This window comes from Lampetra fluviatilis, chromosome 28, assembly GCF_964198595.1.
Source record: "Lampetra fluviatilis chromosome 28, kcLamFluv1.1, whole genome shotgun sequence".
Taxonomy (NCBI): Eukaryota; Metazoa; Chordata; class Hyperoartia; order Petromyzontiformes; family Petromyzontidae; genus Lampetra; species Lampetra fluviatilis.
In genome coordinates this window covers 722975-741011 of record NC_136302.1, presented here as the reverse complement: position 1 = coordinate 741011, position 18037 = coordinate 722975, and the positions used below count along the sequence as shown (strand labels likewise).

At 46.5% G+C, this 18037-nt stretch overlaps 2 protein-coding genes across 9 annotated transcripts in view; one reads left to right on the top strand and one right to left on the bottom strand.

Moving 5' to 3' along the window:
- FHAD1 (forkhead associated phosphopeptide binding domain 1) overlaps positions 1 to 7484 on the bottom strand; it is a 48269-nt gene extending 40785 nt beyond the window's left edge. For 3 of the 5 annotated variants that reach the window (XR_013639404.1, XM_078869493.1, XM_078869494.1), the window contains exons 1-5: positions 6441 to 7028; positions 4399 to 4608; positions 3094 to 3214; positions 2286 to 2432; positions 1334 to 1422 (exon numbers count right to left, since the gene is read on the bottom strand). Coding sequence is in view for 4 of the 5 variants with exons in the window: in XM_078869493.1 (XP_078725619.1) it covers positions 1334 to 1422; positions 2286 to 2432; positions 3094 to 3214; positions 4399 to 4608; positions 6441 to 6536 (663 nt within the window). In the remaining variant the exon portion in view is untranslated. Of the gene's footprint in view, positions 1 to 1333; positions 1423 to 2285; positions 2433 to 3093; positions 3215 to 4398; positions 4609 to 6440; positions 7029 to 7432 lie in introns of those variants that run through there. The other 2 variants (XM_078869492.1, XM_078869491.1) reach the window with 1 other exon arrangement.
- Positions 7485 to 16261: 8777 nt separating this feature from the next.
- The window catches only part of TRANK1 (tetratricopeptide repeat and ankyrin repeat containing 1), a 54887-nt gene continuing 53111 nt past the window's right edge, over positions 16262 to 18037 (top strand). For all 4 annotated transcript variants that reach the window (XM_078869488.1, XM_078869486.1, XM_078869487.1 and 1 more), the window contains exon 1: positions 16262 to 16655. The gene's annotated coding sequence lies outside the window, so the exon portion shown is untranslated. The remainder of the gene's footprint in view (positions 16656 to 18037) is intronic.

The following is an 18037-nucleotide window of genomic DNA, read 5'->3' as shown; positions in this document are numbered from 1 at the left end:
ACCGTATGTAGCCAGCCGTGATAATCGTAGGTGTGGGGGGAGTACAATAAACTAAATACAAAAAGCAGTTTTAAAGAAATGAGTTTTTAATCTAGCACGAACATGTACAGCCCCTGTCAATCTGCTGCAGGATCAGCGCTGTGACACGCCATGTGCGTCTTAGAGATTATCTGATGTGGGTTCATAGAAGTAGAGTACAAGAATGGGATTTTTAAAAAAAAGTTGATTTCATCTAAAGTGTTGACAGTATTTAATGTGTTTATATGGGAACGCCTACTACAGCAGGTTTAACGTGTGGCTCCTCACTTTCCCCTGGCTGAGCCTGCCCACTCTCAGAACTAGAAAACTAGAAAACCTCGTCGTGGGTGGCGGAAGGAGGTTGGGGGCGGCCACTGCCTTGTGGCCACGTGGCTGTATCACATCAACTGCGACTGTCGAGAAGGACCCAAGGGGTTGTGGTGCCAGAGGGTAGATGCAGCCACGTACTGTCTTGGTACATCCTCCCACACTTTACTCGATTTGTTTACATTTGTAGTGAGACTTCTCTGGAGGCAACACGTTTATTATAACAATAACAAAAGCTCTAACACAAAGGGGTATCTGCCCCTTCCACCAGGTAACCTAAGGAGGTAGTCCCTCCGGGCTAACGAGCCCTAACACAACTGGGGAGGCTATCAGAGACCGGACCCCAACTCGGGGCTTCTCTTCAGGGTGATGGCTTCAGGTCTTCAGGTGTACAACAGCAGCAGGACCTGTTCAGGGATCCGGCTTTTATTGCCAGTCCCCAGGGCTTACTCCGCCCCTAGCCGCGCCTCCCTTCTCGAGCCTTCGAGAGGGACCTGGTCCTGGTCCCGTGGTCCCCCAGCCCCCTCTTTTGGGGCCCCTTAGCCGGTACCTCTGGTCACTAGGCCTCCGGGTTCATACGGAGTGCCATGGCCCCCTGTGAACCCCTGCACCGTCCCTGGCACTATCGCCCCCTAACCTCCAGAGGCTGGCACTGCAGTGCCATCCATTCTCGATTGGCGATCCCAGCCGGCCCCCCACTAGGGCCGGTACAGCCTTGCCACTACAGTGCTGTAGATGGTGTCAGCGGCGTGTGTCGTGCCTCACACAGGCCGGCTTCACACGACATGCAGTGACATCCACCGATGCCAAAACACATTTTTTTGAGTGTTTTTTTTTGGACTATGTGGCCACTGACATGGTGAATTGAAAACATCCATAGTGTATGCTGGGTGTGGTTCATAATATGAATCAAAATCCAATTTGTCTATACAGTGTTTGTAAACCAAACTTATACTTAATTAAGCAATGTAAAAAATATGGCCCCAACCTTCTGTTGAAAAAGTGCCTCCGAGCTGCACTGGATGGCGACGGGATCGCCGTTTACCCGGCTGTATCCGTCACAGTGGCTCCAGTTGTCTGCAAATATAGTTGTAGGAACACAACTGTAAGTCTCAAGTATACGCAGCAATGCACTCCGACTGCAGCTACAGCCAGCATCTTAATGCTTGCTCAATTAATTTCTAAAACTAAAATAAAAGAACGTTATCCGTTCGTCTTCAGGTCGGAAGACATACTAAGGCTGCCACAATGCCGTGCGGGAGAGCGTGTGGCACAGTTTGGCACCAGCGATCGTGTCGCGAAAGTTCGCTGCGGTGAGTACAATGTCTTTAAAAACAACGGCGCTACGCTACCCTACACCTTGCAGACGTCGTGGAACGGGAAAGGGTTAACATGACATTGTTACAAGAACATGGATCTACTTTCAAATACTCCCAATGTACCAACTTACAACCTTTACCCATTCCTGTATGAGTCAAACAATAAGATAATTGTTAAGACAATGTTTGGGTCAGACAGTGTCTCCGTGCTTCGTTGTACACATCAGAACAGGATCTAATATATACGCTTAATTATGTAAAACCCAGTGTAGCAGGCAAAATTGACCGTACCAATTCCATGGAACTTGTCTGCACAGGCAAACGACTGAATGTGAATGTAGAGAAAAACACACAGCTGATGAACCAAAGGAAATTCGGACCCTTACGAACCCAGGCCTAGCCTCAGTCTTGTCCTGTCTGCTTCTGCAGTGGAAAGGTGAGTTTAAAAAATTTCTTCACGGAACCATTTTGATGTGCAGTTGTTTGGAAACGTTGAAACTTTTCATTTCTCCACCAAAACGTTACAAATCGTGGCTTTCTGCCAACATACCAATGAGGTGCCAGACCTGACTCTTTTATTATCATTCATCCTCCTGGCAGCCGTGGCTCCGTGTGACTCACCCTCTGGCGCAGTAGCCGTCGGGCTGTGGATGGAGGAGCTTAGCCTCCGGCTGCCTGCACTGTGGGGTCGAGGCTTCTGTGGTGGGTGAGGAATTCCTGATCCACGATTCCACTGAGACCAGGGGTTGCTTCTGGTGTCGGCACTATCTGAAAGAATCCGTGTTTACAAACCACAGAGATATTTAAACCGTTTCAAGCACTCTCTGTCAAGATGACAAACTTATCAGACAAAAAAGTGCATGCAAGGTTGGAACAGATAGTAATAATTATACATGCAAAAAGTGATCTATAGACAGCAAAAGGAGCAACTGTAACTGTAACATCAGTCTTCCCATCATGCCTAGCGTGCCATGTGAGATCATCATACTGAACATATAATGCAAAAAGCATTGTTTGAGAGTATCAACTCAAAAGAGTGCATTTTAAAACATAGCTGTCTGTATCCTACACGCAGTATGGTGATACCACGTGACATGCAAGGCATAATGGCAGCACCAATATCCTAAGGCTATAATCGTGCTTTTTGCGCTTTAGAAAAAAACTATTGTGCATACTATTACTCTTACATATTGCTCTGCTCAGCTTCTGCCCAATTCCATCAATACAATTGTCATGAAGATAGTAAGTGAAAGCAGCTAATCTCCTGTAAATGTTAAGTTTTTGAGATTTTACAATGTACATCTGGTAACAATTTATTTTTCAGTGTTCCACAGGCCAGCAATGAGTATAGTAAAGGCGTGATTGAATACTCTGCCTAGAAGGTGGTGGTGCGTGTGCGATGCTTAAGACGCTGGTAGTAGGTGCGTACTAGCTGCAGGACTGCCGAGTACTGGTAGAGGAGGGTGAGTCACAGGACTACTTGGAGTCTCCTGCAGCACAGTAATGGGCCCAGACCAGGCTTGCTTGTGGCCCACTGGAGGGCAACACACCTGCACACGTGCGGCATTACTCATCACTACACCTGGCGACAGTAAGCTCTGCACATCGCACATTCTTCACTTACAAGAATCCACCTGACACATTAGTCATCCACTTATGAGAATAAATAAACACACACACAACACGTCACTCATTATTCCATCAGTTACTAGAATATACGTTGTGAAGAGTTCTTATTTGTTCTATCATTAATCATTCTCATAATTATATTATATCCTCCACACCCAATGAGGTGTGTTGCATCTCACATATAAAACACCCTGCCATGTACATGGTGAGACTCAGAGACGACTGGCAGACAGGCAAAGCAAACATTGCCAACCTCATTAACCGAGCCATTCAACATTTGACATCTGAAGGACACAGCCTCCATAACGTGACCATCTCTGGTCTCTTGTCCAACTTTACCAATTCCTTCTCCTACAAACAGGTATCCTAGTAAAGCTCACCTCCAGGTACCCCTTCCTTAATTTAAGCCTTGACTTTAGCCACCTGCATGTAGAATGACTTTAAAAGACTAACCACTCAGATTTAATGTAGATTTTTTAATCGTGTCACGGAAAGAGATTGTGTTGGTTGTGTGAGTTTTGCATGTAAAGCATACATGCATGGCTTAAGGACACCTATCTAAGTATATGCACATATATAGACCTTGGTTGATCCACTGCTGGAATAGCACCTCCCTACGATGTGTAGGTCATGGGGCTATATGACTATACTTCACCATACTGGTTAGATTATGTTGGTGAAGGTGGGCAGCATATATTTCATAGCACAGAACAGTACAACAATGGATTTTGCCGCAATGCCCACTACGTAAGCTCCCACATCCTTTGATTATCACGGTTGGCTATGTACTGTGCAGAAGAAGTTCAACATACATACATCCTATAATAGCTGTTATGCATGGTGGTCACCCATCTGAGTAATATCTTGGCTCAACCATGCTTAGCTTCTGAGACATGACAATATCGTGAGCATTGGTCATAGGCGTGGACATTTTACAATTGCGTACGTCGTGTTCCTGTATGCATTGCATAATTCTGTAGAACACAGCGTGCTTCGCCGCTATTTGTCACTCATACCTGTGACACGTCGGTGGTGCCTTGCGCTCAGAGTCTGTTATCCGTATGCGTGGCTCGGTCTGCTACGAGCACGTGAAAGTGAGCGGTACCTGTGGCTCTGCAGGGACCTCCAGAGAGTAGGAGTGAGGGGAGCCCCCAAAGCGGATGGTGTCTCCGGGAGCCAGGCGCACAGTGGCGTTCTGCACACGGCAGCCGTTCACGTACGTCCCGTTGGCGGAGTTCAGGTCTTGCAGAACGAAGCAGCCGTCTGCCGTGCTGAACCTCAGCAGAGCATGGCGATCCTCTGTGTCGCCGCAGCCCTGCGCCACAAAAGACAGACGCCGCCCGCCCCACTCGCCGCATCGGACAGGCATCGTGGCTTCATGTCCACCAGCCGCTTGTTAAGCTGCCCCCTGATGTTTGAAACGCTTTTGTCTGGCCACAGCCATCCACACAAATCTAGCTGGTCGCCAACAAACTGTCCAGCTACGACTAAGAGATTCATTCATCCACACGTGCTCAGTGACAGAGATGCTCCAAGCCTGGGGTTGTCATTCAGACTCTGTCTTCTCGACACACCTGTTCTTCACCTGAGGACGGCTGCTTGCGTTGTGACCGAAACGTCGTGAGAATGATTTTATTATGTTTTATTTTTATTATTTTATTACTTCCCTTCCACATGACTTTACCGAAAGAACCAAGAAGAGGAGAGATAACCCAATAAAGCTGGGCAAGACATGTTCGTGGTGGCAGAGCATTGGAGTTAGCACTGATAGATCATGTTTTTGCACAGTTGCTTAGCACAGGCCCAGAGGTCCGAAACGTCAAACGGCCAGCAATGGACAGCACTATCAAATTCTTGGTTCTTTTGGTAAAATCACGTAAATAGAAAAAATCCAAAAATAAAATTAAAATAATAAGATAAACTAAAAATAATACATTTTTAAAAATAAAAGCAAAAAACCCATGACGTTTCGATCGCAACACAAGCGGTCTTCATCAGGCGGAGAGAAAAGAGGAGACAAATGTAGCTGCTTATACGGGTTCCAAAGTGAGTGGGCGGGGGAAAGAGCTGTGCAAGCAACACGAGTTGCAACGCGCTAATGTATCTTATTATTTTAATTAAATTTTCATTTTTGGAATATGAATTCCTGCAGTCACAAAAGTTTAAGTCTAAAAATAACACTATCAAAGTTTTAACATACTAGTTTTATTTTACGAAACTACTTTTATTTTACCAGGTGAGGCCCATTATGAGACCTCCTTTGCCAGTAGCAAGATATAGTAATAGGTTCTCACCCTTTTAACTGGCAACAAAACTGACAGCTTTATACAAGGGATCATATTTGCATTAACTACAACACTTGCGGTGAGGACCACTGAGCTTTATATCTATTTTTCAGAAGCGACCTGGCCACATATGATAGCTCAATGAAGTGGCTAATCATGTGTAAATGTATAGCAGCCAAATACTCTAAAGGCATTTTCTAAACGTGGAGGGAAAACCCGGAGGGCCCGGAGAAAAATCCACGCAACCATAGGGACAGAGACATGCAAACTCCAAATATACATGCGGTAGGGTCGGAATCGCACCCACGATCTCCTGAATACTGGGTGAGGAAAAATTTCGATTTAAAGCTTTCGTGACTGCAGGGATTCATCTTCTTGGTTCTTTCGGTAAAGTCACGTAGAAGGGAATTAATAAAATAATAAAAATAAAACATAATAAAATAATTCTCACGACGTTTCGGCCACAACACAAGCAGCCGTCCTCAGGTGAAGAACAGGTCTGTCGGAAAGACGTTTTATTTTTATTATTTTATTATTTCCCTTCTACGTGACTTTACCGAAAGAACCAAGAAGACTGGGTGAGGAAGTTAACATCTCGCCACCATGGAGTTAACACATTAGTTGAATTAAGGAATTTTATAACAGCTTGGGAATAAAAGACAATGGGAAGAAATTCAAAATTTGGAAAAACTAAAGAAAAGTGTTGACCTGGAGTATGATGGTTAAACACAATGCGGATGAGATGAATGAGCCAGGTGGAGCGAGTCCTCAACATGGCTGCAGGGATCAATACGTGATGAATACCTGGGTAAATGAGTTTGAAACGAAGTCGAGCATTCGTGTACGGAGCTCGGGTATGTACCTGTATGTGGAGCTGGCAGTCAGTACCACTGCCCACTCTGATGGGCTTCTGCGAGAGAGGCAGCATCCCATTTGCTCCCTTCAGATACGCCTTCATCTCTCCTCGAGCTTGACACAACAACAACACACCAACACCGATGTGCACTCAACTCATCCTCAAGCAGCGGGGGCACCGCAGGAAGTTTCTGAACTGAATTTCGGTGGCGCCACCCACCCGCCTATGTCACCTACTCCTATAGTGGTGCACAGTGGTAACACTTGCGCCTCGCAGCAAGAAATTCTGGGTTCGATCTTCACCCGGGCGCCTGCAGGAATCCATTCTCTCTGGTTATTTCGGTCAAGTCACGTAGGTAGAAGAAATAACAAAATGAACACGACGTTTCGGTCGCTACACAAGCGTCCATCATCAGGTGAGAGAGAATGATCTGCTTTTGTGGTTTTGTATTTTCTCCCCATGTTCTGCACGAGTTTTCTTCCGGGTGCTCCGGTTTTCTCCCAAAACTAAACAACCCGCAATAATGTGGAATCCCAATCAATTACTTGATTGGGATTCCACACGGCCACATCGCCCCACCGCCCTCCTGCGAAAATTCGACAGGACCCGCCTCTGAATAAAAGCGTCTTGAGACTCGGTGAGGCTTTCGTGGCTACGCCAGCGGAACGATCCCGTGGGACGACGGGACGCCACCCACAGGCTCAACAAACCTCCTGTTGTTGTGTCAGTGTTGTTGTTGTGTCACACTGTGTTGTTGTGTCACACTGTGTTGTTGTTGTGTCACCACACTGTGTGGTGTCACGCTGTGTTGTGGTGTCGCTGTGGTGTCACGCTGTGTTGTGTCCCTGTGTTGTTGTGGTGTCACGCTGTGTTGTGTCACTGTGTTGTTGTGGTGTTGTTGTTGTGTCACACTGTGTTGTGTCACACTGTGTTGTTGTGTCACACTGTGTTGTTGTTGTTGTGTCACACTGTTGTGGTGTCACGCTGCGCCGTGTTACCACCCCGCGCTGCCGCTGCTGCTGCAATGGAGACGGCGCCACGCGTCTCCATGGCGACCTTCGCGCTCTGGCAAAGCGTCGCGACCTCGCGGCTCGTCACTTCCGGGTCGCCCCCCCCCCGCAGCCGTCACAGCGGGCGGGGTCGCCATGGAGACGACGACTCCACGTTAAACCAAAACAAACTCACTAACTCATATTCTGCGTTTTTTCGGTCGGTAAAGTCACGTAGAAGGAAAATAATAAAATAAAAAAAAATAAAACAATTCTCCCTTCTACGTGACTTTACCGAACGAACCAAACACATGAATCCCTGCAGTCACGAAAGCTTTAAATCAAAACTAAACAAACTCATATTCTTAGGTTTTTTCGGTAAAGTCACGTAGGTAAAACATCAAAATTAATAAAAAATGAAATAAAATAAAAAAATCACGACGTTTCGGAGGCAACACAAGTCTCCGTCATCAGGTGGGACCGTCACAGCCGGATTAGCTGCATCAAGTGAGGCAATGATTCAAGATGTAAGCCCTTAAAAGCAAGTTGAGGGGGGGGGCTCATCAGAATGTGGTAGCCAATGAATGGAACGTATCGGGAGGGAGGGGGGCAGGGCTCAAAGACGGCACGGAGTGCCACGTACAACGCATCGGGAGGGGGGCGGGGCCAAAAGGATGGACGGCGGCTTGGACGCGGTTTCTGCTGCACACGCCAACGCATTGGACAGAGAGGAGGAGGGGAGGCCTGATACACATGATAGAAAAAAGAACGAAAATGCCCATGTTTATACCAATGAAGAGAGTACTGTTAAACATTGGGGATGTTAACACTCGGTAAAGTAAAGTAAAATAGTGCCTGTCAGATAAGATGGTCCAAAAAAGTGTAATTAAGTCTTTTTTGCGTGGTTAATAACATCTTTCCAATGATTACTAAGTTTGTACCCATCATCACGGTTGAAATTGTCTGTGTTTGTATATTTGTATGGCTTCGTGTACAAACCTTTGATGGTAGCCGGGAGGTTTGCAAAGAACCTTGGTCTCGGAAAAGACAATTTCATGAGAGCCCACCGAGTTGTTGCAATGATCGGCAACGGCCGAAGAATCAGTTCTGCCGTGTTTCAGATCTGACTTGTGCTCGCGGACACGATCAGAAACATGACGTTTCGTTTCACCAATGTAGCAATCACCACAAATGCAACTCAATTTGTAGACTCCAGGATACTGTAAGTCAGGAACGACATCCTTCACAGATGGAATCAGATCACGGATTTTATGCACTGTACTGAATCGGACTTGGATCTTATGTTTGCTTTTAAGGGATTACATCTTGAATCATTGCCTCACTTGATGCAGCTAATCCGGCTGTGACGGTCCCACCTGATGACAGAGACTTGTGTTGCCTCCGAAACATCGTGTTTTTTTATTTCATTTCATTTTTATTAATTTTGATGTTTTACCTACGTGACTTTACCGAAAAAACCTAAGAATATGAATCCTTGCAGTCACGAAAGCTTCAAATCTAGAATTAATGCCCTCTACGGGGAGGAATTCCACCTATCTGTTATAGTTTTTAACAGACAACGAGACAAGAAGTCACAGCTTCTCGAGACGCTGGCCTTCCTCAAGAGATGCCGAGATAACAAGGTAATACCCATCGCTTTCACACTCACATTCGCTGCTGTGTCCTCACCGAACTCTAAACAGATCTTATTTAAAGCTAGCCTATCACTAATCTCGGAGAGAATAAGGTTACTCCGATCTGAACTCGATAATTTAGACAAGACTCTCTTACAAACACATTTAATGTTAACACAAAAAATGTCACCTTCTGATTGGAACCACGTTGATAACATGACTTCTGCTTCTGCTGACTCAATGTCAGCCAAATGCAAAGCTAACCTGATTTCTAAATTCAACCTCCTATCTAAGAAGAAACCAGAGCCACACATCGCAAAGCTGGATGTTAACAAGACCGTGATTAATCAGAGTAACATCCCAATTTCTGACAATCTAAAAACGGTACTGGCCAAAGGACTAAATTTCGCCATCACCCCTAAATATATACCAGTAGATGATATGATTTCTCAGATTGATGTAGCCCTCAGAGGCATAGGACACATCCATGCGGATGTAGCAAGAGCTGAAATAGCTACTATTCTTAAGAATGCTAAGAAACCCACTAGTAACATCAGCAAAAACGAACGCTCTGAACTCGCGGACCTAAAAAAGAGAGATGATATAGTCATCCTCTCGGCAGACAAGGGCAATGCCACGGTCATCATGGATAACGATTCATACAACAACAAAATCCTGGACCTTCTTAATGATGGGAGTTACTCCAAAATTAAAAACGATCCCACTAAAAGCCTAACGACGAAAACCAACAGTATCATCACGAGTTCGACTTCCCTAATCGAACCAAGCAAACGTCCCTCTCTAAAACCATCGGCGGCAAGACCTCCCAGACTCTATGGTCTTCCCAAAATCCATAAGGAAGGCACACCGCTACGACCCATCGTGTCGACGATAAACTCTCCTACGTACAAACTAGCCCGTTTTCTATCAGATACTCTGCTCCCCTTCACAGGCAAGACCTCTTTGGCAGTACTCAACTCAACCCAATTAGTCTCTATGGTTAAGGACATGGTACTATCTCCTGATGACATCCTCGTCAGCTTTGATGTAGTATCTTTGTTTACCAAAGTCCCAGTACCGGACACCCTAATAATAATTGAGGACTTAGTCCAACATGGATTGAATTCTGATGTACCTGCGCTGGTTAGGCATTGCCTCACCAACACCTATTTTACCTGGAATGGCACCTTCAACAAACATAATGAGGGTACCCCTATGGGCTCCCCCTTGTCACCAGTTATAGCCAACATGTTCATGGAAAAGTTTGAATCAGACGCCATCCAGACATCCACCTTGCGTCCTTCCCTGTGGAAGAGGTATGTGGATGACACTTTCGTCATCTGGCCACATGGCCTCCCAGCATTGAACCACTTCTTGGACCACATCAATTCTAGACACCCATCCATCAGATTCACCATGGAAGTGGAGAAAGACGGTAAACTACCATTCTTGGATATTCTGTTTGAGAGGAGGCCTGACGGATCCTTGGGACATTCTGTCTACAGGAAAGCCACCCACACAGATTCCTACTTGAAACCGGATTCCCACCACCACCCAGCTCAAAAGAATTCTCTCATCAAAACGCTATACCACAGAGCCCATGGCATTTCTGACCAACACCACCTGACCGGTGAATTAAGACATGTACATCGGGCCCTCAGGATGAACGGATACTCTGACCGTACTATCCACCAAGCTGTCTCTCCCACCACACAGAAACAGCCACATGAAACTCCGACCAAAACTATCACGTTACCATACATAGCTGGCGTGACCAAAAAGATCTCCAAAATTCTAAACAAACATAAGATCCAAGTCCGATTCAGTACAGTGCATAAAATCCGTGATCTGATTCCATCTGTGAAGGATGTCGTTCCTGACTTACAGTATCCTGGAGTCTACAAATTGAGTTGCATTTGTGGTGATTGCTACATTGGAGAAACGAAACGTCATGTTTCTGATCGTGTCCGCGAGCACAAGTCAGATCTGAAACACGGCAGAACTGATTCTTCGGCCGCTGCCGATCATTGCTACAACTCGGTGGGCTCTCATGAAATTGTCTTTTCCGAGACCAAGGTTCTCTGCAAACCTCCCGGCTACCATCAAAGGTTTGTACACGAAGCCATACAAATATACAAACACAGACATAATTTCAACCGTGATGATGGGTACAAACTTAGTAATCATTGTAAAGATGTTATCAACCACGCAAAAAAGACTTAATTACACTTTTTTGGACCATCTTATCTGACAGGCACTATTTTACTTTACTTTACCGAGTGTTAACATCCCCAATGTTTAACAGTACTCTCTTCATTGGTATAAACATGGGCATTTTCGTTCTTTTTCTATCATGTATCAGGCCTCCCCTCTCTGGCCAATGCGTTGGCGTGTGCAGCAGAAACCGCGTCCAAGCCGCCGTCCATCCTTTTGGCCCCGCCCCCCTCCCCCTCCCGATGCGTTGTACGTGGCACTCCGTGCCGTCTTTGAGCCCCGCCCCCCTCCCTCCTGATACGTTCCATTCATTGGCTACCACATTCTGATGAGGCCCCCCCTCTCCTCCCCCTCTCAACTTGCTTTTAAGGGATTACATCTTGAATCATTGCCTCACTTGATGCAGCTAATCCGGCTGTGACGGTCCCACCTGATGACGAGACTTGTGTTGCCTCCAAAATGTCGTGATTTTTTATTTTATTTTTTATTAATTTTGATGTTTTACCTACGTGACTTTACCGAAAAAACCTAAGAATATGAATCCTTGCAGTCACGAAAGCTTCAAATCTAGAACTAAACAAACTCGTTAAACTATTGTTTATTTTAACCAGCTAAGGCCCACGTGGTCAGGTGCACACCCACATTTAATCTGACGTTTTTATGCGGTGCAGTCATTTAAACCATGAATACAACACTTTTATTTTACACGGTAAAGAACGCCCATTGAACGATGTAGCTGTTTTACACGCTTTTATTTAACTCACTCTGTTGTTGTATTCTCAAATCTTGTAACTCAATTTTAACCCACTTCCCAATGTGGTATCGACGGCAAACTTGGTATACTTATGTCATACTGATGACAATACTATATTCTATCATAAATATATATTTTAAATGTACATGTTATGTTTCGGCTTGGGTCTAATTGTCCACGGTCCCTTACGTTATGGCAAGATTCGAGGCCACTTCCTGGAGTCTTGCAGTTCTTCCATTACTAGTAGGGTGCATTTAATTAAAGCTGTTTAAATATTACTTATTTTAGAAGCGACCTGCCAATCACACAAATGGTAGCTCAGCGAAGTGGCTTATTATCGCGTGGAAATGTACAGCAGCAGCCAAATACTCTAAACGCGTGGTGATGTCGATTCTAAATGTAGAGGAAAACCAGAGGACCCTGAGAAAAATCCACGCGACTACGGAGAGAGAGAGAAGCAAACTCCAAATATCCAGCAGCAGCAGCAGGCGTCAGGGTGGACAACAAACCCACGACCTCCTCCACACCAGGCGAGGTAGTTAACATCTCCTAGCCACCACGCCACTCCTTCAGCCCTCTGCTCCGTGACGCGCTCCTACATTGTTCACTTTGATTGTACTGTCCATGTATATACGATTCATTATTGACTCTAAAGGTCAGATCACCGCGTGAGCAAAATGTCAAAGTGTGTCCTACGCCCTCCCCTATCCAACAGCCAAATAAACAAAGTTGCCACGTTAACAAACGCGTCGGTTGCTATTGTTTTAGTGCAACGGTGTGTTGGAGAGCGATCCCATCACAAGTTCTTACAATTTGGGTACGACGTTAAACATTGTCGCGTTTGTTCACGTCCCAACTTTGTGTAGCTGTGTCTAGTGGAGGTGGGTGTATGACACACATTGGCATTTTGCTCAAGCGGCGATCTGTCCGCAAAATCAATCATGATAGTTTTAATCGCAAAAGCCAATGTGTTTAATTTATGTTTGTATTATTGGCTAGGTGGTTGGGTGTTGACTGAGCCCATCCTTACTCTCACTGATCTACTCAGTGGCCCAGTCCAGGACCTCATACACAAAACTGCAAGATGCATAATTGAAAATTGCAATATCATAACCGGAACACTGAAACTGACATCAATCAATCCCCTGGTTTCCTGTTCTGGTGTACCTTCTGCCACCACATATCTGCAAAGACACGCAAACTGCGTGGGAGTTGACACGTGTTCTTGCCAACGATAACCACCTACCCATCATTCAAGACCTCAGCAATGTTCCTTACCGCCGACTTCTCAAGCCCTGATCCCCCTTCTGGGATCGCGCTGCTGTCACCATCATGGAATCTTACCCAGATCCAGAAGAATGCTGGCGAAACAAAGCGGAACAATGTCGATCATCCAGAATAAACGCCTCATTTCACACCCACTTCCTGGCTTCGACATTCCTCCTCGAATACACTGGTGAAACCATCAACTCGCTCACCTAATCATTCACGCACCTACTCACCAACCCACTCGCCCACCCACTCACCACTGGTGAAATCATCAACCGCATCAAAACATCAACAGGCTGATTCGCACATCTCTTTCATGAATGGAAAGTTAAAGACACAAGGCACAGTGCGACTTTGGCCATGCAACCCAAACTATGAGCCATATAGTAAGTCGCCTGCACTCCTTCAAAAGAGGAAGAAAATGAATAACTACACAGACCCTCTCTGAAGCCCTCTCGTGGCGAGCAGACATCGACATTTAATGTAGGTCCTGGACATATTGCCACACACAAGAATAGAATCATCCCTCCTGGGTTAATACAGTTGTCCTATGAATAGACTTGCCTCGACATAGGAATGACGAATTTCCACCACTGGCTCAGAGTGCTTGTGCTAAAGTTGAGCCGCAGCTGAGCATTGATTTCCTTTCACAGAGGTGGGCAGTGAGCAACTCACGCGATGAGCTGCTCAAATCTGATCCGACTCCCGCCATGAACGTAAATAATTCACACATTATGATGGGTCTGATGATGATGGGACAAATCATGAGAAGGTTATGTGGCTCGTGATAAGGGGCGCCACGGTGGCGAGATATTCACTACCCTCGCCTGGTATACAGGAGGTCGTGCATTCGATCCCAATCCTGACGCCTGCTGTATATTTGGAGTTTGCATGTTCTCCCCATGGTCGCGTAGTTTTGTATCCAGGTCTTCCAGATTTTCCCTCCACATTTAGAAACAAGCGTTTATCTAAATTTGAAAACTAATTTCCTGCCTAAAATATAAAAAAAATTACTAGCACATGTGTAATGTGAGGATATATCAGGGTTGCTGACTGATCACAACTCGTCACGATGATTGGCTCTGCCGGTCCTGGTCCATAGCCAATGGGGGGAAGCCTAGGGGCGTGGCCCTGACGTAATGGGAAGGTGACATCTGTAAGTAGAGGATTGGTTCTGCTGGCTTTAGCCACAGCCAATGGGGAGACGAGTCAGGGGCGTGTTCCCGGGAGCCTACGATGGAGTCTAGAAGATTCCATAGAGGCTAACCAGGATTGGTGGAAAGGTACCACGTGACCCGGGTATTAAATAGGGGTGGAGACGAACAACACGTGGTCAGAACTGGAACGAACGGAGGTAGAGACCACGCCGGAGCGGGGGTCCAGGCTGCCACGTGGCCGCGCGTGTCTCTCTCTCTCTACCCCTCTCACGCTGTCTGTCAGCAGCGTGAAGGAGTGTTGTAAAGAAAGACAAATAAAGACCGGATTCCAGAAGTCGCTTCCACGACCTTTATTACATATGGGATAGACTTTTTATTTATTTTTGACAATGTCTAATAGTGTATTGAATTACATTGCTGTTTTTACTTTTTTTTACCATTTCTTGTTTCATTATATGTAATGGCAGAGGTTAGGGATTAATAAAGTACAACCATAACCACAATCATATAAACATAAATTTATGCATTGATTTATATGAAGACAAGTCCAGATATTGTGGCCAAGATTTAGCAAGTTGTTTTTATTTACATAGCATAGCAATAATTTTTAATAGCAATATATTGGGGGGGACATTTTGAGCATATTTGAATATTGAGGGGGATGTCCCCCCCAATATATATTGTTACGGCCTTGGTTTAGAGTATTTGGCCGCTATCAATGTCCACATAAGCCACTTAATTGGGCTATCATCTGTGGCCAGGTCGCTTCTGAAAAATAGCAATATATCTTTTTGGTTCTTTCGGTGAAGTCACGTAGAAGGGAAATAATAAAATAAAACAATAAAATACAATTCTCACGACGTTTCGGCCACAACGCAAGCAGCCGTTCTCAGGTGAAGAAACAGCTCTGTCGGAAAGACGCTGAGGACGGCTGCTTGCGTTGTGGCCGAAACGTCGTGAGAATTGTATTTTATTGTTTTATTTTATTATTTCCTTTCTACTTGACTTTACCGAAAGAACCAAGACGATGAATCCCTGCAGTCACGAAAGCTTTAAATCGAAATTTAATAGCTATATAGCGAAGTGGGCCTTACCTGGTAAATTAAAAAGTGTAGTTTTATAACGATGTTGTTGGATGTATCGATGGATTCACTGAATATAATCAAGCCACTGAAGACGGCACTACGGTACTGTGTAACAATAACAAAGTTGACCTCCTAAAGATGTGGCGCAGTGAAGTGTTAGAATATTTGTATTTGCTATTTTATGTTGTTTACCCAGGAAAGCCTCACCGAATCTCAAGACTTTCAAGATTGTGCTACCATGTTTTCGCACAGGTTAAGATTTGTGATGTGGAATCCCAATGGAGTAATTTTTCAGTACTGTATTGGGGATGTTTGGCCCATTCCAGTGATATTGTGTATGTTGAACTTCTTTCGCACCTTACGTAGCTAATCGGAGACGCGGGGGTAGGACAACAAACGAAAAACAAAAAGCAGTTTTTGTGTGGGTTGTATGAACTGTAGGATGAAACCATGCGCAAGAAGCGAACCGATCTTGATATGTGTCCCAAGTGTTACCACTTTCCTGCCGCCCATCACGACGACGACATTGATGCAATGTGACACGTCGCCCCCTCTGTCCTGCTCTGAGAACGCGGCCGAGCGTGGGGAAGCCACGCGGATTCTCACCAGTGACGCGCGCCTCGTCTCTATGCGTGCCCCGCAAACCATGTGGTGGACTACGCGCGCCGCGATTTGCTGCGACGGAGCGGTCACGTGGGTCGCGGGTGCTTACGGGAAGCGAGGAGTTGCTGGCGGGAAAGGTTTGTGGGTGGGCTGGCGGGCCTGGGGTGGGATAACAACAAGAGCGGCGGCGGTGGTGGCAGCGAGATCACACAAAGCGAGCAAACAACAGCAGCCCGCGACTCGAGCAGCAGCAACAGCAGCCCGCGACTCGAGCAGCAGCAACAGCAGCCCGCGACTCGAGCAGCAGCAACAGCAGCCCGCGACTCGAGCAGCAGCTACAGCAGCCCGCGACTCGAGCAGCAGCTACAGCAGCCCGCGACTCGAGCAACAGCAACAGCAGCCCACTACACACGCCCCACGTGGCAGCAGTGTCGGGCTGCGGCCGCAGCAGCAGGCATGGAAGTGAATCAACAGCCGTAGCAGTGGCGGCGTGAAAGCAAGGCAAGCAGCCTCCAGGTTTGTTCTTGTACACCACCACCTTGTACACCACCACCACCATCTTGTACACTACTTCCACCATCGTGTACACTACCACCATCGTCGTCGCCAATATGCCGCGGGCTTGTTATAGATCCGCTGCTGGATGAAAGCTTGCCCAAGTCGTGGCTCCGTGTGGAATTTTCACCACCGCGTCGTGAGACGACCGCTGCGTTCGCGAACTCTCGCAGAGCAAAGCGTCGCGTCCATGTGAAGAGGACGGTACTAGGGGGGGGCATCCATTGAGTCGGTACGCAACAAATCTGTCAACTTGACCCCTCCCTGTACGCACGCGGACTTTATACCCCCCCCCCCACTGCGTATGTTCGCCTGACGCACCCCCCTCCCCGAATCCTATAGAACGGCCGATATTTAATCCACGCAGAGACGATCAATGATTAACAATATTAACGTGTTTAAGAAAATAGACCACCGCCGGACTATCTAACTCATTTGAAGGCCAATGTAGACATTATTATCGAGGCTTCACCCACCTCCCCTCCATGCGTACTAAGTGGATGGCCCTTTACTGTACGTGGAAGCGGATATTCGGTGAATCGAGGTCACTTCCAAGTGGCCTCATCCAGCGCGGCGCACGACCACGGGGAGTAACGATTGTCACTCGCTCGTCACTCCCTCCTCTACTTTGTTGTTGCCGTGCAGTCGTTAAGTTTATTTAGTTTAACCCAGGTGAGAGAACTACGTTTATTTAGTTTAACCCAGGTGAGAGAACTCGAGACCAGAATGGCCTGGGGCATGAGTCGGCGAGCAGCGGGCGATGGTTGCCGCTGCTGCGTGATCCCAATGGAGTAAATGTCGATGTTATTTTAGAATTTGGCAACTTTTTAGACATTAACTCTTGCGAATGACAACCCACGACATCTTTCGCGTCCACTCTACGAAGCAGACGGCTCCCTTGTCTTCTTTGTACACACGTCGAGTTAACACACCCGCAGTATTAATCGGGGCGGCCGCTGGAATCCAATCGTGAACCGCTTGCAACACGCAGCGAACTCGCGAACCGCTGGGTGCCGGTCCCCATCACATCGAGACCACCACAGCCCCCGGTTAGACTGCGGGGGCCGTGACACGTGTTGACAGGTGTATGAGAACGTGAATACTGTACCGGACCCTCCTGCATTGCTACTCTATAGCCTTCAGTCGTCGTCGCGGATGGAAACCTTTTCCGCTCCTGATAAAACATAAATACAAGTTCCGTAGGTGCATTTGGTAAGTGCGCCATTCCTACAGAGCGAAGGCTGTCATGAAGACGCAATGGTGATGCTTCATGAGCCTTACAGAACTTGTTTTGACTTCAGTCGACGACTGCAGTGACAACTCCCGAACAGTGGCCGACAGCA